The following is a 26099-nucleotide window of genomic DNA, read 5'->3' as shown; positions in this document are numbered from 1 at the left end:
GAAGCAAAGCTTATAGGTCAAAAGAAGTACTGAAGTGTTTCAAAAAACTGAGTACCATCTGTTATACCTAGTCTATGTGTTTTATGTTTTTATCTTTGTTCAAGACATCAACTGACTCTTGATATCATGTGATACATGATTTTACTTAAAGAAGACTTCATAAATGCATTATCATTGGAGCTGAAAGAATGGAGGACGGTACGAAAATCGTAGATCGTATTCTCTGCAAAGCAGTTGTCTGTACATAACTCACATAAGATGTGGATAGTATGCTATAGAATGAAATATGCTATCATTAATGTATATCTATGAAAATGTAGATTAATACTAATTAATAAGAAATTAAATTTTCAATATTTTTTCTGGGAACTCATTTCTAAAGTGACAACTATGAACACTAAATATACACAAACGCTCAGAGACAACCAACCTGTTCTAATAGCTCTTAAAAGAAATCTTAAATTGGCTTATAAATTGGTTTGTAGTTATTGTTTTAGGATGTTAATGCATTTCTAGAAATGATCACCATTTCTTTATAAAACATAAATCTGATATGCTTTATGTGTACTTTCTTCACCATTAAAGCATGTTTGGTGAAATTTAAAATATAAGAGTAATAGTGTTTAATGTTAGTGTGTGAGATTAAATCTTTACTTTTTAATAGCTATTAGAAAGACTAGTAAAGATAAGCATGACAATTTTGTAGATAAAAGACATCTTGCTGCTATATTTATTTAAGGAAAAAAAGCACTCGAATTTGAGAAGTAGCAAGTGAACATAATTGGCTTTGTGTATGTAGTTCTATATGATATATTAGGGAAGAGGAGAAATGTATATGTAGCATGAAATATGCAGGAAAAAATTCTAAAGAGTTTTCAAAATACATATCATTATTTAATAATACATATCACTGAGATAGTTTTAAAAATAATTTTAAAATGTAATTTCCAAATTAAAGAGAAACTTCTTTACTGTGCAAGTTAATATGCCCTGGGTGAATAGGAATTCTTATTTCTCATTATGTATCCTCTCAAAAAAATTACATTTTAGAAAGATGTCCCACATTGTTATGCCAAATCTTAGCATTTATTCTAACATGTTCATATTATCTAATTAGCATTATTAATGTATAACTACCAAAAGCACAACTAATTTGAATGGCCCGGGACCTAATACCAGATGCAAGAGGTTAGTGAAGAGATTCCAAGGTGACTTAGTAGCAACTGTATTTCTAAATGTCAGAATAGCCAATGCTAATATGCTGATATTAGAACCAGATGTCCCATTATTTCTTACATGATTTTATGAGAAACCAGAAGCTGGAATTCAGAAATGTTAATGAAAAATTATTAATAATCCTTATAATACTCTACACAATGTTATTACTTTTATAATTCTCCCTTTTTCTCTAAGTTTGTAATATTAAAAAAAAAAAAAAAAGACCTAGGGATGCCTGGGTGGCTCAGTTGGTTAAGTGTCCATCCAGCTCTTGACTTCAGCACAGGTCATGACCTCAGGGTTGTGAGATTGAGCCCCATGTCAGGCTCCATCCTCAGTGTGGAGTCTGCTTGAAATTCTTTCTCTCCCTCTTCCTCTGCCCCTACCCCCCTCGCTCTCTGTCTCAAATAAATAAATAAAATCTTAAAAAAAAAAAAAGACCTAAAGAAACATTGTGTCTGCAAATTTCAAATGTTTTCTATGCTTAATTGGCCAAATGTATATTAGTGATTTTATAGAAAGAAAGAAAGAAGAAAGAAAGAAAGAAAGAGTATGAGTATTAAAGAAAAGAAGATTAAGCATATTGCCTATGTTCTTATTGCTCAAGAAATATTGAAATAAAACGTGAATATGGATAAATGTCATTAGGGAACATTAGGCTGCCAATACAAATGAATGAGCAAGTACCATGTTACCCATCTGTATCATTTCTATAAATGATGTCATGATGAAAAGAATAAACTTGGGCTGAGTCTCTCTCATAGGGTTTTTCAATTTCAAAGGCATGCCCACCCTCTTCTTTGACAACACAAAACACTGCTGCCTTAAGTCATTAAGGCTTTTAGATTTAGACACTAGATCTTATACAACAAGTAAGAGTCAGTTTATTTCATTTATATTCATCAGCTAATGGTGTGACAGACAGGGTTTATGACAACAGAGATCATTTAACATTAATGCTTAAGATGTGGATATGGGGGATTGTATGTTCAATCCTGGTCTTCCAATACAAAAATATATGCCATTTTTGACATGACAACTTGTGATGGTACCAGAAAGTAAAGTAACTGTCTACTGAATAGTTACATTCTATAAAATGTATTTGATTGGCATTTCTCTTTTTTCTCAAGAGGACATAGGTTTCAGAAAGAGAGAAGATGAAGGTAGAATGGTGAAAGGAAAGGAGAGGGCTTTGCAGAGGAGACAGCAAAGATCGCACCTAATGCTTATTTATTGCAAATTAAAAGTCACTACTTTTCTATACTCAACACCCCCATGAAAAATAGTATCAATCACAGCAAAGAAACAAAAGACAATCATTGTCCCCCCTCACCCTATCCCCATGGAAATTTCATTTCAGAATACTGATCTGTGATGTTCTACCCTGCCTAAGACTGAGCAAAGACAAAATGTAAAACTCATTCAGTGTAGAAAAGTTAGTGTCTGTGAATATCAGCTGATGAGAACTAATGGGAAGCTTTCACATGGATGAAAACTGGTAGGATCATCTAATCATCTCTCATGATAATCCACAATGACAGACTTGTTAATTCCCATAATTGGTAAAGATTGTCTGAAAACAGAAAAGGAAAGCCAGATCCAGATTACAAATTGTATTTTCTGGTTTGGCATAATTATTAGGAGAAATGTGTTGAATAGTTAAAAATATTATATTTAACTTTAAAATTTAAGGATCAGGAAGCAACGGTACTGTACCAACATTGTCGGACTGATAAAGGCAGCTGACAGCATTTCACGTAATTGCTGTTTGGTTGGTGAACTTCAGTTTTTCCTCCGTCAACTTCCCAAATAAATCTTATCCCTTTAGAGTCAATTTATGTTTCCCAGCATAATGATGCATTTTACCCATTCAGCTATGCTAGTGTTCTCTGAAGCCAGCCAGCAATGATCTCACCTCACCTACAATATAAATCTATCAGTGAATAAACAACATCATTTTTATCTCAATGCCAATGACACACTACATGTCGATTTGGCAGTTAAATAATTTATATCTCTTTTGGGTGCAATCTGCCAGGCTTATTATAACTCTACTTCTGATATTCATTTCATGTTTAATAGTTCTTTGCCTCATGAGGATGCTTGTCAATCAATTAAATTGAAATGTCATTCTGACCTTTTATTGGAAACAATTTATCCCTTTTTTTCATTTCATCACAAGCTTTTTTCCATTTTATTCAAACTAAAAACCTTAATTACTAGTATTCAGAAACTTTATACTAATTAACCTTATAAAATTACATGCTCATCAACATTACTGACACTCTGTCTTTACAGAGGTTATCCAGTTGAGTCTGCCTGAAGATCAGAAACTGAGTATTACAGCGGCAACCGTGGGACAAAGTGCTGTTCTGAGCTGTGCCATTCAGGGGGCACTGAGACCCCCCATCATCTGGAAAAGGAACAATATTATTCTAAATAATTTAGATTTGGAAGACATCAATGTGAGTACATAAGTAGACATTGCTTTATGTGTGCATATTTCACGTGATATATTCCAGACTTCGTGAAGTCTGAGGAGCTTAATGAATATTGGATGTGGAGTAGAAGAGAATTATAGGAACATTGTCATATCCACACCACTGACTGGGAGGTGCCCTATAGATCATTTGAAATTATCCAGATCACTTGTGTGGATGTGGTAAGCAGGTTAGGTAGCACTGTGTTAGTAGGATCATATCAACTTAAGCCAATTCTGTCTGATTGTCAGAATTTCTACAATTATCAACAATTTATCTTTATGTATTTGCTATTATGGTTGAGCAACAGTCTAAAGCTTGTGAGGTGTTAGAGATTGGGAAAAGGCAGGTTTTGCTTCAAATACTTCATAATGTATTAGAAGTAATAAACATTAATCAAGCAACAAATGGTGTATTTTTCTAGAATGAAATTAGAATAAATTTCTCCACTCAGGTTCACTCCTAGAAATTCAGAATCTTAAACTCAATTTGAAAGGGTACAGCTTTGAAAATGAAACAGAAACAGGGTACTCATCTGTTCCTTCTGTGCTATGTGTTCCAAGTGAGGGTTAAAAAGTATACATCTCCTGGGGAGTTAAGATGGCGGAGGAGTAGGGGACCCCTTTTTCAGCCGGTCCCCTGAGTCGAGTTGGATAGGTACCAGACCAGCCTGAACATCCACGGAATCAGCCTGAGATGCAGGAAGATACATCTGGATCTCTACAAATGAACATCTCCAGCGCTGAGTATTGAGGTACCAAGCGAGGATCCGTGAAACCACGCACAGATATTGGAAGATAAATGGAAGGGGAGGGAGCCGCTGCATTCGGGCACCGTGAAGCAGTAGCCACCTGCACAGGGGAGCGGGCGGATTCGTGGACCGCCACCCGCGAGACAGCAGACTGAGACCGTGAGCCGGGGAACGCATGCCACCAGACTGAAACGGAGCTCCGGTGTGCTCACTGGAACCAGATTGAGACCAGGAGCTCCGGAGCACGCGGGGTGGCTGGCAATATTAGAAACACAAAGGTCAGAGACACACCAGCCCTGGAAGTGAGGGCTGGGACCCTGGGTATGGGGCACACATCCTGGGACAATGCAGGGTTGAGCAGCACCAACAGAATCAGAGTTAAAGTGGCCAGTTCATCAGTGGAGAACAGTCCGCGATCCCTCTGTTCTGAGACAGAGGCTGAGATTTGGCCACTGCTGCTCTGACTCTCAGAAGAGGCACAGCAAACCGTCAGGGAAGCCTCCAGAGAACAAAAGCCTGGAAATACCAGCTAACAGTGTGCCCATACCCATCCCCCCCTTGCAGGGGACACAGAGACTCTACCCAAAGAGGGTTGCCTGAGTATAGGCGTGGCAGACCCCTCCCCCAGAAGGCAAGCTGAAAAATCAAGAAGCCCACATCCCTAAGATCCCTATAAAACAAGGGTGCACTGCCTGGGTCCCGGTCAATAATTTGGGCTCTGGACAACCCCGCAACCTCTCCTCATCAGAATGATGAGAAGGAGAAATCCCCCCCCCGCCTCAGCAAAGAAAAGACAATGAGTCTGTGGCCTCTTCCACAGAACTAATTTATATGGATATAACCAAATTATCAGAAATGGAATTCAGAGTAACAATGGTCAAGATGATGTGTAGACTTGAAAAAAGTATTAATGAAAATGTTAATGAGAATACAGAATCTCTAAGGGCGGAAATGAGAGTGAATCTGGCAGAAATTAAAAATTCTATGAGCCAAATGCAGTCAAAACTAGAGGCTCTGACTGCCAGGGTGAATGAGGCAGAAGAACGTATCAGCAAATTGGAGGATGGGTTAGTAGAAGAAAAAGCTAAAATAGAATCTGGACTCAAAAAAATCCATGCTCAGGAATGTAGGTTAGGGGAGATTACTGACTCAATGAAACATTCCAATGTCAGAATCATTGGCATCCCCGAGGGGGTGGAGTAAAACAGAGGTCTAGAAGAGATATTTGAACAAATTGAAGCTGAAAACTTCCCTAATCTAGCAAGGGAAACAAACATTCATGTCCAAGAGGCAGAGAGGACCCCTCCCAAGCTCAACCACGACAAACCTACACCATGTCACGTCATAGTGCAATTCGCAAATGTTAGATCCAAGGATACAGTATTGAAAGCGGCCAGGGCAAAGAAATTTTTCACGTACCAAGTCAAAGGTATCAGAATTACATCAGACCTGTCTACACAGACCGGGAATGAGAGAAAGGGTTGGGGGGGGGGCATTTTTAAAGCTCTTTCAGAGAAAAACATGCAGCCAAGGATCCTTTATCCAGCAAGGCTGTCATTCAGAATTGATGGGGAAATAAAGACCTTCCAGAATCGCCAGTCATTGACCAATTTTGTAACCACGAAACCAGCCCTACAGGAGATATTAAGGGGGGTTCTATAAAAGTAAAAAGGCCCCAAGAGTGAAACAGAACAGAAAGTCACAATCTATAGAAACAAAGACTTTACTGGCAACATGGCATCATTAAAACCATCTCTCTCAATAATCGGTCTCAATGTAAATGGCCTAAATGCTCCCATAAATGCCACAGGGTTGAAGATTGGATAAAAAGACATGACCCATCCATTTGCTGTCTACAAGAGACTCATTGTGAACCTAAAGATACATTCAGACTGAAAGTGAAGGGATAAATACCATCTTTCATGCCAAAAGACCTCAAAAGAAGGCTGGGGTAACAATTCTCATATCAGACAGATTGGATTTTAAACTAAAGCCTATAGTGAGAGACACAGAAGGGCACTATATTATTCTTAAAGCATGTATCCAACAAGTGGATATGACAATTATAAATATATATGCCCCCAACAGAGGAGCAGCAAGACACAAGCCAACTCTTAACCACAATAAAGGGACATAGAGATAAAAATACATTAATAGTAGGGGACCTCAAACTCCACTATCAGCAATAGACAGATCACCTAAGCAAGAAATCAGCAAAGAAATAAGAGCTTTGAATGCCATTTTGACGAGTTGGACCTCATAGATATATAAAGAACACTACACCCCAGAACCAAAGAATACTCATTCTATTCTAATGCCCATGGAACATTCTCAAGAATAGACCATGTTCTGGGTCACAAAACAGGTCTCAACCGATACCAAAAGACTGAAATTATTCCCTGCATATTCTCAGACCACAACGCTCTGAATTTGGAACTCAACCACAAGGAAAAATTTGGAAGAAACTCAAACACTTGGAGACTAAGAACCATCCTGCTCAGGAAGGATTCAATAAACCAGGAAATCAAAAATCAATTTAAACAATTTATGGAGACCAATGAGAATGAAAACACAACGGTCCAAAACCTATGGGATACTGCAAAGGCAGTCCTAAGGGGGGAATACATAGCCATCCAAACCTCACTCAAAAGAATAGAAAAATCTAAAAAGCAGTTTTTATATTCTCACCTCAAGAAGCTGGAACAGCAACAGAGGGACAGTCCTAATCCACGTACGAGGAAGCAGTTGACCAAGATTGAGCAGAAATCAATGAATTAGAAACCAGGAGTACAGTAGAGCAGATCAACAGAACTAGAAGCTGGTTCTTTGAGAGAATTAATAAAATTGACAGACCACTGGCAAGACTTATCCAAAAGAATAGAGAAAGGACCCAAATTAATAAAATTATGAATGAAAAAGGAGAGGTCACAACTAACACCAATGAAATTGGAAGGATTATTAGAAACTTTTATCAACAACTTTATGACAATAAATTAAGCAATCTGGAAAAATTAGAGGCCTTCCTGGAAGCCTATAAATTACCAAGACTGAAATAGGAAGAAATTGATTTTTTAAACAGGCCAATTAATTATGAAGAGATTGAGTCAGTGATAAACAACCTTCCAAAAAACAAAACTCCAGGCCCGGATGGTTTTCCTGGGGAACTCTACCAAACATTCAAAGAAGAAATAATACCTAACTCCTATAGCTATTTCAAAAAATAGAAACAGAAGGAAAGCTACCAAACTCACTCTATGAGGCCAATATTACCTTGATCCCCAAACCAGGCAAAGACTCCCTCAAAAAGGAGAATTACAGACCGATTTCCCTAATGAATATGGATGCCAAAATCCTCAACAAGATCCTGGCTAATAGAATCCAACAGTACATTAAAAGGATTATCCATCATTACCAAGTGGGATTCATCCCTGGGATGCAAGGGTGGTTCAACATTTGCAAATCTACCAGTGTCTTATATTTTATCCAGAAAGAAAAATTCAAAAATCATATGATTCTCTCAATAGATGCAGAAAAAGCATTTGACAAAATACAGCATCCTTTCCTGATTAAAACCCTTCAGAGTGTAGGGATAAAGGGTACATTCCTCAATCTCATAAAAACCATCTATGAAAAGCTTACAGCAAATATCATTCTCAATGGGGAAAAGCTGGAAGCCTTTCCCTTAAGATCAGGAACACGACAAGGATGCCCACTCTCGCCACTATTATTCAACATAGTACTAGAAGTCCTTGCAACAGCAATCAGACAATAAAAAGGGATAAAAGGTATCCAAATCGGCAAAGAAGAAGTCAGACTGTGTCTCTTCACAGATGACATGATACTCTATATGGAAAACTCAAAAGAATCCACTCCCAAACTATTAAAAGTTGTAGAGCAATTCAGTAATGTGGCGGGATACGACCAATGCTCAGAAAACAGTTGCATTTCTATACACGAATAATGAGACTGAAGAAAGAGAAATTAGGGAATCCATCCCATTTACAATAGCACCAAAAACCATATGTTACCTTGGAATTAACTTAACCAGAGATGTAACAGATCTATATTCTAGAAACTATAAATCACTCTTGAAAGACATTGAAGAAGACACAAAGAGATGGAAAAATATTCCATACTCATGGATCAGAAGAATTAACATAGTTAAAATGTCCATGCTACCCAGAGCAATCTACACTTTCAATGCTATCCCGATCAAAATACCGATGACATAATTTTCAAAGAACTGGAACAAATAGTCCTCAAATTTGTATGGAACCAGAAAAGGCCCCGAATCGCCAAGGAACTGTTGAAAAGGAAAAACAAAGCTGGGGGCATCACAATGCCAGATTTCGAGCTGTACTACAAAGCTGTGATCACCAAGACAGCATGGTACTGGCGCAAAAACAGACACATAGACCAATGGAACAGAATAGAGAACCCAGAAATGGACCCTCAGCTCTTTGGGCAACTAATCTTTGATAAAGCAGTAGAAAACATCCGGTGGAAAAAAGACAGTCTCTTCAATAAAATGGTGCTGGGAAAATTGGACAGCTACATACAAAAGAATTAAACTTGACCACTCTCTCACACCATACACAAAGATAAACTCCAAATGGATGAAAGACCTCGATGTGAGACAGGAATCCATCAAAATCCTAGAGAAGAGCATAGGCAGCAACCTCTACGACATCGGCCAAAGCAACCTTTTTCATGACACATCTCCAAAGGCAAGAGAAACAAAAGATAAAATGAACTTGTGGGACTTCATCGAGATAAAAATCTTCTGCACAGCCAAGGAAATAGTCAAAAAAACTAAGAGGCAGCCCACAGAATGAGAGAAGATATTTGCAAATGACACTACAGATAAAAGACTGGTATCTAAGATCTACAAAGAACTTCTCAAACTCAATATGTGAGAAACAAATAAACAAATCAAAAAATGGGCAGAAGATATGAACAGACACTTTTCCAATGAAGACATACAAATGGCTAACAGACATATGAAAAAATGTTCAAAATCATTAGTCATCAGGGAAATTCAAATCCAAACCACACTAAGATACCACCTTATGCCAGTTAGAATGGCAAAAATTGACAAGGCAAGAAACAACAATTGCTGGAGAGGATGTGGAGAAAGGGGATCCCTCCTACATCGTTGGTGGGAATGCAAGTTTGTATAGCCACTCTGGAAAACAGTGTGGAGGTCCCTTAAAAAGTTAAAAATTGAGCTACCCTGTGACCCAGCCATTGCAGTACTGGGTATTTACCCCAAAAATACAGACGTAGTGAAGAGAAGGGCCATATGCACCCCAATGTTCATTACAACATTGTCCACAATAGCTAAATTGTGGAAGGAGCTGTGATGCCCTTCAACAGATGACTGGATTAAGAAGATGTGGTCCATTTATACAATGGAATATTATTCCGCTATCAAAAAGAATGATTTCTCAACATTTGCTGCAACATGGACGGCACTGGAGGAGATAATGCTAAGTGAAATAAGTCAAGCAGAGAAAGACAATTATCATATGGTTTCTCTCATCTATGGAACATAAGAACTAGGAATATCGGTAGGAGAAGAAAGGGATAAAGAAAAGGAGGGTAATTAGAAGGGGGAATGAAGCATGAGAGACTATGGACTCTGAGAAACAAACTGAGGGCTTCAGTGGGGAGGGGGTGGGGGAATTGGATAGGCTGGTGATGGGTAGTAAGGAGGGCACGTATTGCATGGTGCACTGGGTGTTATATGCAACTAATGAATCATGGAACTTTACATCAGAAACCAGGGATGTACTGTATGGTGACTAACATAATACAGTAAAACATAAAAAAAAAAGTATACATCTCCCTAGATGATGAAAAGAAGTAAAAATAGTGTATTATGGGATGCCTGTGGAAATGATGTAGGGCAATCCTTCGTGTTAGTGATTCTGGAATTTTATGATCTCTATGCACATAAATTTTAGTTTTTTTTAAATTATTGCTCATCACCTATTCACTCATTCTCTGTTGCTTCATAAAGAACCTCTAAAACACAGGTCTAAGAGAGTCATTTCTGTTTAATGTCCTCAAATGATTCACAACGGAAGCTTTCCAATTTTAATGTTTTTGTTTAATAATTTTTTTCTAAATTTGCTTACATCCGTGAAATTTCTTCAGAGAGTACATGGAGAATAATATTTAATTCTTAAGATATCAAGACACTGTGCATTAGAGTAGGTATAATCTCAGCAGCATTCAACAATCTTTGAGAGGCATGGGTTTGCTTATATGCTGTTATGTCTACATTTTATCTTTTATTTTCTACTTTCATTCCTACTATCAAGTTTTCCACTGTTATGTCCAGAGACCCATCTATTCTATGGTGCTATGGTTTGATTACCTCAAAATAAGCTCATTTGAATTGTTTCAGTAAGGAAGGGTATGTTATGAGTAATCTTTGGAAAAATTGTAAAAGTAGGCACTTTCTTGTGCCTGTATCTTGTAAACAATTTTGTGTATTTCCTAACTTCTGACTCTGTTCTAAAAACTTGAAATTTCTAAGAAAATGACTGTAGATAAGTTAGGTATCCAAAATATATGTAACCGTTAGATAAATTCTGGCATCAATAAATTGGATTTTTATGGTTACATTTCATAGAGCAGATAAATTTTGAGAATTTTAAGAACATTTTTAAGATTTAGAAAGTTTCAATTTCATTACAGGTCATATTTAAATAAGTTGGACAAGTGTTCATAACCTATAGTATACATATAACTACCAGCATTCCAAATGAAACTGCAGGGATAACTTTGAAAGGCATATTTATTTAATTTCCCAATATACTACTGGTGTTTTCATTTAAACACATTTACCAATATAACCAAAGTGTGAAGTAAAAGTTATAAAATATTACTCATTGTGTTTTGTTTTATACTTACTTCTGCTTAAAGTCTGCTATAAAATAAGGACTTTGCTATGTAAATATCTATATCCATCTATCCATCTGTATATAGAATTTATAATTTATTTTAGTTAATTAACTATATAGTTATATATATAACTGCATTAAATATAATAAACTATTATATAGTCAGCCATGTATTAGAGTATATATAGTATTATATTTATTATATAAGTTTATTATATAATAAATTTATTATAATAAATGTATTGTATTATATAATAAATATATGTTATATAATAAACTATTATATAATAAATTTATTATATAAATTTAACATGTAAATTTATTATATAAATAATTTGTTATAATAAATAATTTATTATTATTATATAGTTTATTATATATATGTATGCATAGAGAGAGAGAGAGAGAGAGTCAGTACTGTCTCTAGTGGACATCTGATGTGTCATCTGATTACTCAACATCTTTTGAACAACCCTTCAAATATTTTGGCGGTGCTTCGGTTCTTTGTGTTCCCAAGCCAGAAATCAAAGTCTTACTTAATTAGCCTTCTTTGCAGTTAGGGATCAGATATGTGAATAAGGCTCTAACAAAGACACTGCTGAATAAGACTTCATTATGTAAGCAAGAACAGGGAATACCAGGTGCTTTACAGAATTCACTCTCTGCATCCATCCTTCCTTCCTGGTGAGTGCTGTGCAGCAGATCCTACTTGCAAGGACATCAGTGATAAAAGTTCTGGAGTTGATCAGTGTTCAGCTTCAGTCTCAACACGTGGCTTGTACTTTTTTCTTGGTTTGTCATTCCCTAAGGATGACACTCCGTTCTTGGTATCCTATGACCTGCGTAATATCTTCATCAAATGGCATTCCTGCTTAAAACTAGCTAGAATGGGTTCTATTGTTTGCCTCTAAGAATGTTCTCCAAATAATTTTATGGGTTTAATATGTTAAGAAACATCTATGATTATATCTTCTTAAAATGTATGTTTCATCATTAGCTATAGATTTTGGATGTGTTGAAAGATCAAGATGACCTTACTAATGTAAAATTCATTCTTTGTTTATAAGCAAAGAGGACTTTTGAAACTTCCAGAGATGAGTCAGTTTTATACCCAATTAGTATATATTTATTCCCACAAGAGTGGGTTTAAGTCCCATTAAATTATGTAAGATTAAAATTATAAGTGCTTTTCATGTCAAAAGTAGTCGATGACAATTTTCCATATTCTTTCTGATTCTTTAATATATATTTGGTAGGAGTTAATATGTATTTACCTAGGCAATACGTAAATACTTTCTGATTGCAAAAGATTAAAATAATATAGATGTATTTTTAAAAGCATAATTATCCCTCCTTTTTTATATCCATTTGTTCCCATTCTTAATTGCAGAAGAAATCCTGTATGTTTTTAATCTCCCTCCCGTGCATTGTAAATACAATTTTATTTATTTAGTAGGATAGATTCATATTAATTCTCATTATGTCACTATTTAATTATCTTACTAGGCCTCAAGACAACTTCGTGGAATAGGGAAGCTTTTTTTTTTTTTTTTAAACAGGACATCTTACCCTCATTTACATATATGGGGATTTATGCTAACAGAGTTGTTCACCCAAGGCTATTGAGTGAATAAGTGGTACAGATGGAATGTTTATATGGCATGATTGACTCCAATTCTTGAGTTTGACCACTGCATGGAAGTGAGATGGACTGTCATTTTTTGCTACCCTTTGCAAAAAGTATCTCAAATAATTCTGGCCCCTATACATTACTAGTAGCTTTTATATTCTCTGCTCTTATCTGTGGTTAGAAGCCTTTCATTTGACCTGTCTTATGTTTTATACCAAATGAATAAAAGAACACTACTGAACTACCAGAGGCAGTGATACAGTGGTTTGCAAGATGGGCTGGGGATTCAGATGGTCTGGATTCCAATTAACAGTCAGTCTCTTGGGAGTGATGTGTCTTCAATTATTTAACCTGCCTATGCCCACCTTCCATATCTGTAAATTGAAGATAACACTACAATGAACTCATTTTTGCATGAGAACTAATGAGAAAAAGGATTTTAAAACCGGTAACACTCTACAAGTCATAGTGTAAATGTTCAGTTAAACTAGGTTCTTTCATTTCTTTTCTCTCTTGTCCTCCTCCCCAACTCTTCCTCTTTCTTCTCTTCTTCCTAGTATAGGTTTCAACAGCACAGAAACACTCAACCTACCTAAAGCAACAGGAATTCAATGTTAGAACACATATGGTAATATGAGAGTTTGGGAACTAACAGGAAGTGCCTCCACCAAATTTGTTCCAGTTATAGTCACTGAAACTGGAAGATTTTTTTCTTTTTTTCTATTCAGTGCAGATTTAGGAATCATTCTGACTTCACTTCCTATTAGCAATCTTGTATTAATCTCTGCTTTAAAGATATGCCATTAAATTCACTCAGCTACTATATATTCATATATTTTCCCTTGTATATGTGTCCTCAGTCCTCTTTCTGCATAAGTTCCTCCAAACGATCATTGGTTTACTTTCATTGTCCTGCTTTGGGTGGAACTTGGCACACAAACTACATTTCTGGCATGATTGTGATTGAGCCTGAGTCCTAATCCTGGTCTGATGAGTTATGACCAGGGGATGGAGACGAGGAGCTGTGAGGTTTAGAACATGACTATTCTGTTAACCTTGCTTCTCTTGAGCTGGTTCTTAGATTCCAATCCTAGTTTTGCCGCTTATTAGCTCTGCAATCACAGCAAACTGATTGAACCAATTTGTTACAGCCTCTTCATCTATAAAAGGAGGGATTGTCATAAAATTCAATGATGCATACCAGGTTGAACATAAAATATAAGTTATTTATTTTATCACTATCCGTAGCTTAATTCAATATGGCATTGTTGATCATGCTTAATAACAAATGTAAAGCCCTATGAAAATATTATTTTGAAATAACCTGATGTAATTTATATTATTATGACTTTCAACAACTTTAAAGGTAGACTTGCTAGTTAAAATGCAGAACTCACAGATACATTTGGATTTCAGATATACAATAAATATTTTTTTGCTCTAGGTATATACCAAATATTGCATGGGATATACTTCATACAAGAATCATTCTTGTCTGTCTGAAATTCAACTTTAATTAGGTGCTGCATTTTATTTACTATGTCTGGCATTCTCTTTAGATGAAAGTCAAATTGGCTTAAATACTGCATGAAACCTTTTCTTACAAATGATACTGTGGCTTCCATCACTGAGATTAAATGTTGGAACTATTAAAAGTTCATGTGAATTTAATACATTGGCTTTGTAGATTCCTTATTTTTTTCCCCATCTTAACATTCATTCTGTGATTTTTGTTTCTTTTACGTTTGTCTAACCTGTTAATAATTGTGTCTTGCACTGAGAAGAGACTAGGAAAAATAGTGCATTAAATTCAGAGGAGTTTATTCTTTCCTAAAATATACCTTCCATAGCTGGGCTGATTGCTCCATGAGCATCCGTACCTCAATCCTCCATCTTCTTTTCTGTCATTCCAAGAGTGTGGCTTTTATCATTAAGGTCATCTCAGGGATCAAGAGGGCTGTTGTAGCTCCTGCCACCGGTGTATATTCCATCATTCTATAGTCCAGACCCACAGCAGTATAAAGCAGGTAAAAGATAAAGGAACTTATTCCTGGAAGTCCTGCAACTGTTTATGGGCCACCAATGAGTAAAAACTGCAATAACTATACCAGGGAGACTGGTAAATACCACTGTTTAGCTAGGTGTACTGCTTAGCCTTCTGTTACAAAGGAGGAACAGGACATCAATCTCTACTCTATCCATGTTCATCTAAGAGAATAGAAGATGTTCTACTTTTTTCTTTATACTTTTGTTTTTCAGCATTGATTAAATATGATTATCCATCTGAATTCAAAATGGAGCAGCTCTGTACAACAACTGTGTTCCTTTGGTAGTTTTATCAGTCCTCAACTTATTTCTTTGACTGTGTATTTTGCATTAATAGGCCTATCCTTAAATATTCTGCTAAGTTTTACTTAATTACTTAATTAATTAATTAATTAATTATTCAGTCTGATTTGTTTTCTGATTATTCTTTTTTTAAATTTATTTAAATTCAATTAATTAACATATAGTGTATTATTAGTTTCAGAGATAGAGTTCAATGATTCATCTGTTTTTCTGATCATTTTTAAGATAGTTCTATCCCTGTGGCTTATCTGAAGCAATTCTCACCATGTACAGTTAACTTCCATTTAAAGCAAAGCATTCTCTTGAAAAATGATAAATCACTCACAAACAATAAACCAGTTGAAATAATCACTTTAACTAAAATCAGAATCTAATTGTAGATGTGGCAGTTTGCGTATTAGTTTTTGTTTGTTTTTTTAATGCTAGGTTTCCTAGTACGTACGTAGCTGGCAAAACTAGCACTGAGAGATAACATATCATAGCACAATAAATAAAATTTTAACCAAATTAAAAACTTTAATAAAATAAAATTTTATTGTTAATTTTATTTTAATATGTCTGGATTTTTAAGGCCATTAAATGTTTAATATAGAATGCTATGCTTTATTCTGATGAAAAAAAATGTTTCAGAATATGTATTGAATTTCAAATTTAGAAGTCAAAGCCCCAAGTCATACTTAGTTCCCAAAGACTGAAAGAAGTGATTTTAGTAGTAGAGAATTCTGACTCTGTTACTCAGGTTTAATACAACAGTGTGAAGATATAACTTTTCCCCTACAATCTATGAATTTTAAAGTTCTCATATATACAAAAGGGGCATTTTTACCCTTTAGGCTATTCATTGATAACAGAACCCAAATTATATATCACCAATAAAAACAATTTAGTTAGCAAGATTTCATTTTAACTTTTTAGAAACCTATAGTGTTCTATTTTAATATGGAACATATTGGAGTATAACATCAAAACTAGTTATTAAAAAGGAAGTTATCGACCTTTTTCTCTAGACTATAAACAATCCATTTCTTTTTACCCCCTAACTAAAAATGTAGACTTTTAATGTTTGTAATATAACACATTATTCACCATGTAATTTTTATCACTAATTTATTTTTAATATAAGCCTGAGGTCATTGTAGCTCTTAAAATCCAAGAAGAATTGGAGAATATTTATGATTCGAAATCTTCCAAGCCAAAGAAGGCAAGCAGCATTGGCAAGGCTAAAGATGTTGGATTTCTTCCACAAATATCAAACATGCAACATGCATTCATTTTCCACCTATATAGTTGTTAAATTGGTGAAATTGCGTGTGATCATAAACATTGCCTGAGAGCATGCTGCTTTAAAATGAATATTATTCCTAAATTACTTTATTCTGCTTATATAATGGAACACTGAATATTACAATTCGCTTCTTAAGAAAGTATTAAAATCAGTAATTTAAAATATATTTTTAAATGTCTTTGGCCATATTCTTTTGGAACTTATTCTTGCGAATAGCAATATATAAAAATGAAATGTTCATGTATGGATGAATGAATGAAATATTCACATACTAGTTTGTGAGTACCTGGTAATGTATTTTTTTTCAATTTCAGGTTCAGGTTTCAAAGTTGTAACAGATCATGTTATTTTAATAAGTTTATGAAGTACATTAACACGGAAACATGACTTTACCATGACATTCTTTTTTTTTTCCTCAATAAGAACTTTTGCTAAATATCGATATAGATTCTTAAATTGATGAAGCTATTTTTTTCATCATATGTCTGAACCCATGGCTTCAACTACTATATTTAACTGATACATTCTAAGTTATAATTCTATTTAAAATTTCTCTTCTCTCTCTCTTTTTTTTTTTATTTGAATGTGTGAAATCTGATGTAAGAAAGATGTTGGGATTCGGAGCCGAGGGCCAAGAAAGAATTCTTGAGACATCTTTGGAGCAAAAAGGTTGTTTTATTAAAGCACAGGGATGGGACCCATGGGCAGAAAGAGCTGCCCTGGGGTCCTGAGGATTGGATGATTGTATACTTTCAAGTTGGGAGGGGATTAGGGATAGCATAAGACTCTAAGAAATTTTGGAAGCAAGGTTTCCAGGACCTTGAGGGGGCTAGGTATTGTTAGGAAAATGTCATTTATTACTGTCTAGTAAAACCATAGTCATGAGACCCTTCAGATGTATATCAGTGGGTCATATGCTTGCAGGATGATTGCCAACATATATCTTGGGGAGTAGAGATAAAGGAAGTTTCCAAAGGAATTTGGATGTTAGACTTCCCTGGTGGTTGGGCCAGGATTGCCTTTTGCCCTTAGCAAAGTATTAACATGGAGGCAGCTGAGTTCCTAGAAGAATGTCACTCTGCCTGTTTCAAAGACTTGTCAGTGGGCTGTAAGTAGTAAGGAAATTTAATTCTTTTGCCTTTGTTTCCCACATCAAAATTCAGACCAATTATCTTTATCCCCAAACCTGCAACATTTGTAGTGTTTCCTATTCCATGTCATTGTAGCCCAGAACGGAGTCCTGCTCAAGTTCTCTCTCAATTTGTCCCGCAGATCTAATCTGTTACAAAACCTTGTGAATTTAACTTTTTTATTTATCTTAAATCTCTTCTGTCATCTCATTTCCACTATGGCTGCCTTAGTTTAAGCTCGTCATTTCTCACCTTCAAACTTGATCCTTTCCTACTGAGACCACCCCTCCAGTTTAAACCGCACTTCATATTACAGGCGGACGGAGCCTCATAAAATTTATATTTGGCCATTTTGCATTCGTCTTTAAAATCCATTAATGGATGCTTGTAGCTTTCATGAAAAAAAGAAAAAGATTCAAATTATTTAGCTTATTATGGAAAGCCTATTTCTTTATTCATTCTTCATACTGTTCATACATATTCATTCTTTCCTACAACCCCTCCAAAACACTAGCTGTTTTCTGACTATCAAGTTGTATTATTATTACCATTCTCAAACACATTCTTCTCTCTACTGGAAAACTTTCCCTTGTTTTTTTTTTTTTTTTTAATTTACCGAAATCCAGTGCATTCTTTACAAGTAGATAAATGCTTCTTATGTCTAAATTTGACTTTTTTTTTAAGTTCTTTGTCTAACAATTACCATACTTGTTGCATCATAATAGAACTATTAACATTCATGCCTTTCTTCTCTAGACTAGAAACTCTGAGCTCAAGGACCTTTACATATTCAACTTTGGGTTATGATGTTAGCCCTGTACTGACACTTAGGAGATAATAAAATTCAAATGTACAAATAATAAATGACATAGTGATATTGCTGATATTCACAATTATGCCTTATTGAGCTTATTTGTAAACTTTTTATATTCAACGTCTTGCTAGAGACTTTATTTACTTCTTGCAGCTACATGCAGGGTTATCAATCAACTGATGTTTATTGGCAGTCAATCATTTAAGCCTAACACAGCTCAACAATTTCTGGATTCCATTTCTTTAATAACATTTCTCATTAAACGTATTGATTTTTTACTACAGTTTCAATTTAATCTCCTCTCATATGCAATAAGAGGCGGGAGAAGAAAAAGATGAGGGGCAACACATATTTGGTCATTGTTTAATCTTCATGTATTCAACAAGTGTTGATTTAACTGGTACACTTTTCCAGGCACTCAGTTAAATGCTGAAGATATACCCATAAGAGACATCATTCCAGTCTTGAAAATCTCACAGATTGAAAGAATCAAAAAAGAACACAGCTGCGTTACATTTAATAATGCGGTATGAAAGTTTCCTAAATACAGATCTTCCTCAACTTATGGTGGGGTTACCTCCCAATAAACCCATTTTAAATTGAAAATATCTTAAGTGGAAAATGCATTTAATACATCTAGCCTACTGAACATCATAGCTTAGCCCAGCCTACTGTAAATATGCTCCAAATGTTTATAGTAGCATACAGTTAGGCAAACTTATCTATCATACAGCCTGTTTGATAATAAAGTGGTGAACATTTCATGTAATTTACTGAATACGACACTGAAAATGAAAAACAAATGACTGTACGGGTACAGAATGATTTTGAGTGTATGGGTTTTTGTCCTTATGGTTGCATGATTGACTTGGGGCTGTGGCTCACGGCTGCTGCTCAGCCATCACCAGGAGTATGAGTAGCACACAGAGCTAGCCCAGAAAAATATCAAAATTAAGATTTGAAGTACAGTGTCTACAAAATGTGTATTGCTTTCACAGCATGGTAACTTGAAAAATCATAAATTGGAGACCATCTATATATATTTGTTTATTTTATATGCAAATATATAAAGAATAGAAAAGGGAAGTCAAATTTAAGTTTCAGAGTCACAGAAGACTTCTAAGAATACACCAGTCTTGTGGTAGAGATGAGAGCTAGGTGAAGGAGTGGCAGACAACTATTCCTAGGAAAGAGTAAAACAGGCTTGAGATAACATTGTATATTTAATGGAGTTATATATAAGAGTTAGCAAACATAATAGGTTAATAAAGGGCTTAAAATTATTAATATATTAATAAAGGGTTTGAATATATTAAATAAAACCAGGTTTTTGCATTTGATTATAAAGGTATACATTTGCATTTATAACATATAACACAATGTGATGATGGATGGATACTTAATATTTGCCAAGCATTGAAATGTATCATTAAAAAAAATACATTAACTTACTTCTCAACACAAGAGAAACGAACATATTTATACTCATACACATGATGATGTTTAATTGACTTTTAACTGCAGAATTTCAATAATGATTTTGGTTCTCTTTACAGTTTTTCTCCAGTCACCTTGGTCCATATTTGCAGATAGAACTATAATTTAAGCAAATAATCCATCTATAAAATTGTAGGCAACTTTTCAGTTTCATATCAAAGGAGAATAACAAGCACCATTTAAAGGATTTATAACTAATGGCAGTTGATCTTACCGACCTCCTAAACTACAGGCCATTCATTTCACAGTAGACTTTTCTTGGCCCTCTAATTATAGTTAACTTCTTCCTAACCTTTTAAATAACGTCCAGCTTGTAAGAGGCATATTTTGCTACACAATTTATTTTTAAAAAACTGAGGGGCAATTCAATGGTATAATCACTTCACAGCCACCAACTAACCTAAGGTTCAAAATCAAAATCTTCTTATATAATTTAAGGCATAATAGGTGGAGATTGTTTAATATAGAAAGACAACCCATCACTTTAACAGTAATCGTTAATACTTATTTTCTTTTTCTTTCTCCTTTTGTGCAAGAAGCAAAAGTTACAGTTTAATCTAAAATAAAGAAATAGTATCACAGATATCTCTGCTTGTAACAGTATTTATATATGCTGTCAACATTATCCTTCTGAGTATCCAGTGTTTTAGAAAGGGAAATTTAAGAAGGCTATTAGAAGTGATTAACCAAAAAGATAAGAAATTATAAAATCCAATTTTGTTGTTCCTTCAAGGATTTGTTATTTCATTTCTGTTCAATTAGCAGGATTTGGCAGAGGTTGGGAATTTATCAGATATTTTCTTCCTAACAGTATACACTATTAAAATAATACAAAAACACTACTAATAAAGAACACTTTTAAAAAAATTTTTTGTTCACTCAAGTAACTTGATGCAGAGGTATGTGAAATCAGTTATATTAGTGAAGCATGTTAATTGGCAATTGCATATAAATTACCATTTTTCCTACTGAAAATAATTATATTTATGATAGATAAGTCTAGTAAACATTCTTAAATTTATATAACCAATGTTCAAATATATTCACGCTGACATTATTGTGATTTATAAAACCTTCTTTCAATGGGGAAAATATATTGTGGTTGTAAAATCACAAATTTTACAACTTTTGTCTAAAAATAATTAATTAGGTATTGTCCCAAAGGCAGATATTAATTCCTCCCTTATTTTATTTATTTCTATTCCACTATGGCATATGTAAGTCTAATGATTTAGGTGAATGTGAACCTTTAACAACTTCTCAATGAATGTTTACAGAGTCAACAAATATATATGAGTTGATAGCAGGGGACATATTATGTCATCTATGATTCTAGAGTTTACAGATATAAGAGTTCCTTTCATTTATGGCAAGAAAAATTGGCATAAAAAATACAGACGATCTTCAATGTATGAGGTAAACAAGGACAATATAATTTTTAGGGAGAAACAAACTGGGCTAACCATGGTTGCAATACATTACGATGTTTCATACTTTGGGTTAGGGTAACCAACTAGGGGGCCGTCTTCTGCCTGATGGTCTAGAGTCAATTGCTTGGGACAATTTATGTTACAAAGATATGTAATAATGACATATTTTTCAAGATCATATTGAAGTATGGGCTACACTCCCACCTAAGGATTGTTCAGTTCTTCAGGGATGTAATTTGTCCATTAACTACTTATTAGGGCACAGACTCTGTGAATATGCATGTGAATGCAAATAATTTCTGTTCTATGGAAAAGATAACTCCAAAATAATGATTAACCACTTTTATGTTAAACTTCACGAACTTATATCAGCATGCCTTTCCCAAGTTATATAAATATCTGTTCTTCAAATGGAATTTAAGCTAGCTTTACCATCTGGCTGGTTCCCCTATTGTTGAGATAAATAAATCTTTGTCTCCTGTTAATTTTATATTTTTATTGGAATTGTATTTTAACTCTTTTAAAGTTGCACTTCAACAATGTTTTAAGCTCCACGGATCTACAGTACCTATACACTCCAGCAGGATATTTTGGTAAAGTGTGCTATTCATTTCCAGCAATATAACTGTATAAAAGTGAGCTATTATTTATACTACTTAGTGATAAAATTCTGCGTTAGAAACAGCTTTTTTTGTGTGTGTGGAGGTGGAGGCACTCAATTGCCTCTGCTGTATTAAGACATTTAGAAGACTTTAACATAATCCCTGGCCCAAGAGAGAGATGCACCCATGAAACACTGAAGTTATTGCCCTGTCAGCTCCTTAGTAATTGAATGTTGACAAGTCATCAAATCTCTTCAAGTCACAACCTTTTTATTTGTAAAGAAAATAAAAGGTCTTCCAGAAACTTACCTTACAGATTTGTGAAAAATTATATTAAATGAAACATACATCTTTAAACTAACACAAGATAAATAGTAAAAATTTAATAAGATTTAATTCTCCTTCCTTCACAGGAATATTTATTCCATTCCTTTTGTCCTCACTAAAATTCCCTTGTTCATTTGCTAATAAGATTTTATCCTATTATATCTGAATATTTTATTAAACAAAGAACTGAAAAATCAACTTTCAAATAAATTAGAAGTATATATAACACCAATGAATATTTCATAAGAAAATGTAATATTCACCTTCTAAATGAAAAACAAAATTAATTGTCAAGAAAATGTTCCTTTTATTTCGGACTCTTAATATTACATGAAATATGTTTTCCATGACACAAATTAATAGAGTAGAATATACAAATTACAATCTGATGAGGAATACCCAAAAGAATACAATTACATTAACAGAAAGACATATTTGGTCATGCAATTTACTTAGAAAAAAAAATCTTATTAGCCTTAAATGATATCAATTTTCAAGACTTAAACTGTACACACAGATCTCTAAATATTCCATTGCAACCATGTTTCCTTGAATCTACTTTCCTCTAAAAAGACAACACAAAAAAGAAGTTACCCTTGTGCAGTGGAATGGCAATCAGGTAAAAAGAGTTGTTTTCATTGCAGTTGGAGTCGACCTTGTCACACACTAAAATAAATCTTACATGAGCCGGCTAAAATTTCGATATATTTCTAAATTAGAGGTAACTTTAAATGAGAGAAATTAGGATACTATAAATTAAGAATAAATCAAGACTTAAAGGAAATGGTTAAGTTCCACTTAAATAATATGTTGAAATTTCTTATACAATTTGCTTTATTACCAAGTTTATTCAGGTAGCAGTTCAAATTTGAAAATATACTTCTTAAATGAATAATTAATGTATACTTTTTTTATTATTGAAGTTGTCTAGTCAAAACACTGTTGTAATTGTGTATTCCTAAGAAAGATATGAGGCACTGTGAATACTACTTATATTGTAAAATAAATGAAATAACAAAGCATCAGGTACCAAATTAGTGTTGTGGGTCATATGAATTATTGATAGAAGAAAAGATTATGAATCAGTGGACCAAAATATTGATAGGAAAGTTCACACTTCGGTCTTGAAGAATTAGGAGGAACAGGATAATTCTAAACAATATGCAGAAACTTCAATTATAAGGACATTTTATGAAGGCAGAAATGGACAAATAATATTCAGGAAGCATAGAATCAACCAACTCCATTGCCATAGTGGCTCTTAGTATAAGATAATGGTGGAGAATGAAATTTTCTTGACTCTAAATCAATACTGAAAAATGCCTGGGTGCATCTGATAATATTAATTTGACCTGTAAGAAATTCATTTGCTTAAGTTTTGCTTATTTGTTTGTTAATGAGCAAATACATTACAGAAATGTTGGGGAAAGACAAGATGACATTTTGTATCAGATTCCTATTCATATAACAGGTATAGATGGCAAGTGAGGGTCTGTCTCTTTCACAAATGCAGAAGAAACAATGTTCTGTCAACAAATCAGGGAAAAAGCAGAGACAAAATAGGACTCAAAGGCTTGGGTCCTAGTGACAATAATAGTGTAGTACTAGTAGTACTATATTACCTAGTACTATTGGTAAAAATGGGAGAATCTTCTGAATTGGTTTCTTGTTGGAATTAGAATACGGTTTACACATAAATATGTTGACTTTGAAGTCATCCTGTAGAGGATGTTCTACAGGACATCCTGTAGAAAACATGTGTAGTTTGAAGATGCAAGATGGTTCATATTTATAAAAATGTAACCAAGTGTAAAATGATTCATATCTTCAATCACTGTTATTTACTGTTTTGGAGATCCTTCAAGTTTCCAGTTATAATTATGGTTTTGAGATCTCTGTAACTGAGTTTCAGTTTTACCTTAGGAAATCTACTTATGTCATCTCTTATACTTACGATGAGAAAGGTATCACTATCCCAGTTTGACAGACAAGAAAGGCTGAAGGATGGTAGACAACGTCAAGGGCTGAGCTGAACTGGAGCTTGCTCAGCTGCGAGGTGTCATAGTAACTGATGGACAGAACGAGCCAAGATGAATGTAACATACAAGCCTTTAGTCAATTTGTGTAAAAATATAAGCAAGAGGCTAAATTAGAGAAAGTGCCTACTCTCCCAAAAGTGTTCCATTTTTCTCCGGAAAATGGCACCAGTCAAAGGTCAGATGGATCAGCATGAACATGGTGAATTGCTAGCCAAAATGAAGTAATTGCCTCACTCCCAAGAGAAGCTGAATAAAAGAATCCTGCAAGTTTTATGGACTTGGGTGGAGGAGGGAAGGGATGGGTAAGGGCTAAGAGTGGCAAAGTACTGGGGCGCCTGGGTGGCACAGAAGTTAAGTGTCTGCCTTTGGCTCAGGGCATGATCCCGGCATTATGGGATCAAGCCCCACATCAGGCTCCTCTGCTATGAGCCTGCTTCTTCCTCTCCCACTCCCCCTGCTTGTGTTCCCTCTCTCACTGGCTGTGTCTATCTCTGTCGAATAAATAAATAAAACCTTAAAAAAAAAAAAAAGAGTGGCAAAGTACTAAAGACTGAGTCCAGAATAGAAAAAAGTGTCTTCAAGTCCTTCCCTCCCACCCTTTTCCCCATAAAGAGGTCTCAGCAGAGGTGCCTGTCAGAAGTGCTTCTGACATAGGTTCTGATGAAAGTACCTAATGGATGTGCTTGGGGCTAGTGATATAGATAAGAGCATGGCGTGCCAAGGGATCCTGAGTTCTTGACTGTAATTGTCTATAGAGATGGCAGTGCACTGTCTGTGCTCTGAGTCTGGTGTGGGAAAGGCAGCTTTCTCTTGCAAAGTCAGCCAGGCAAAATCTTTGTTACTGCCTGTGGTCAGACCTGAAAGATCACACATAGATTTTTGACCAGGAACCAGACTCCTCAATAATTTTGGCATAAACTGATTCAAACCAAAATTTATACCTTGGCTTGAAAAAAAAAAGTCCCATTTTCTTCTACTCAAGATTGCTCTCCTCATTAAAAACATTTTTAGTAAGTTACCTATATATTGATTTTCCTATAATTTCTTATAGTTTTATTATTCCTTACTAATGAAATATATGTTGGGAAATGTTTGCTGCGACTTGGGATAGAAAACAGAGCTGGAGTAGAGATGTAAATGGTAGTCCCATAACCACTTGACAAATGGTGGAAGGAGGAAAAAATTCCTTTTGTGAGACGTATGATAGAGAGCCATAGGGTTCTGCTGCCTGAGTGTACCCTAAACGTTACTGATCTCTAGAAACAAAACAAACCTAGATTTTACTAATGATTCATTGAGGGGCGCCTGGGTAGCGCAGTCGTTAAAGCGTCTGCCTTCGGCTCAGGGCGTGATCCCGGCATACCGGGATCGAGTCCCACATCGGGCTCCTCTGCTATGAGCCTGCTTCTTCCTCTCCCACTCCCCCTGCAGTGTTCCCTCTCTCGCTGGCTGTCTCTCTGTCACATAAATAAATAAAATCTTTAAAAAAAACAAAACAAAACAAAAAAAACAAACCTAGATTTTACTAATGATTCATTGAGACCATGTCTTTCTACTCTAACAAATATCTATATATATGTTGCCTTAGCTCTGTCACTATAGTCCAAGGTCTTTGCTCATCGACAGTGCTTCTTAA

General features: G+C 34.9%; 1 protein-coding gene across 1 annotated transcript in view; it reads left to right on the top strand.

The window, feature by feature from the left end:
• The window catches only part of FSTL5 (follistatin like 5), a 698132-nt gene that overhangs the window by 469862 nt on the left and 202171 nt on the right, over positions 1–26099 (top strand). The window contains exon 7 of the mRNA XM_045798623.2: positions 3517–3683. Within this exon, the coding sequence (XP_045654579.2) occupies positions 3517–3683 (167 nt within the window). The remainder of the gene's footprint in view (positions 1–3516; positions 3684–26099) is intronic.

Source organism: Ursus americanus, chromosome 13 (assembly GCF_024610735.1).
Source record: "Ursus americanus isolate L20-20 chromosome 13, mUrsAme1.1.p, whole genome shotgun sequence".
Classification (NCBI taxonomy): domain Eukaryota; kingdom Metazoa; phylum Chordata; class Mammalia; order Carnivora; family Ursidae; genus Ursus; species Ursus americanus.
This window is presented reverse-complemented; position numbering and strand designations above follow the sequence as displayed.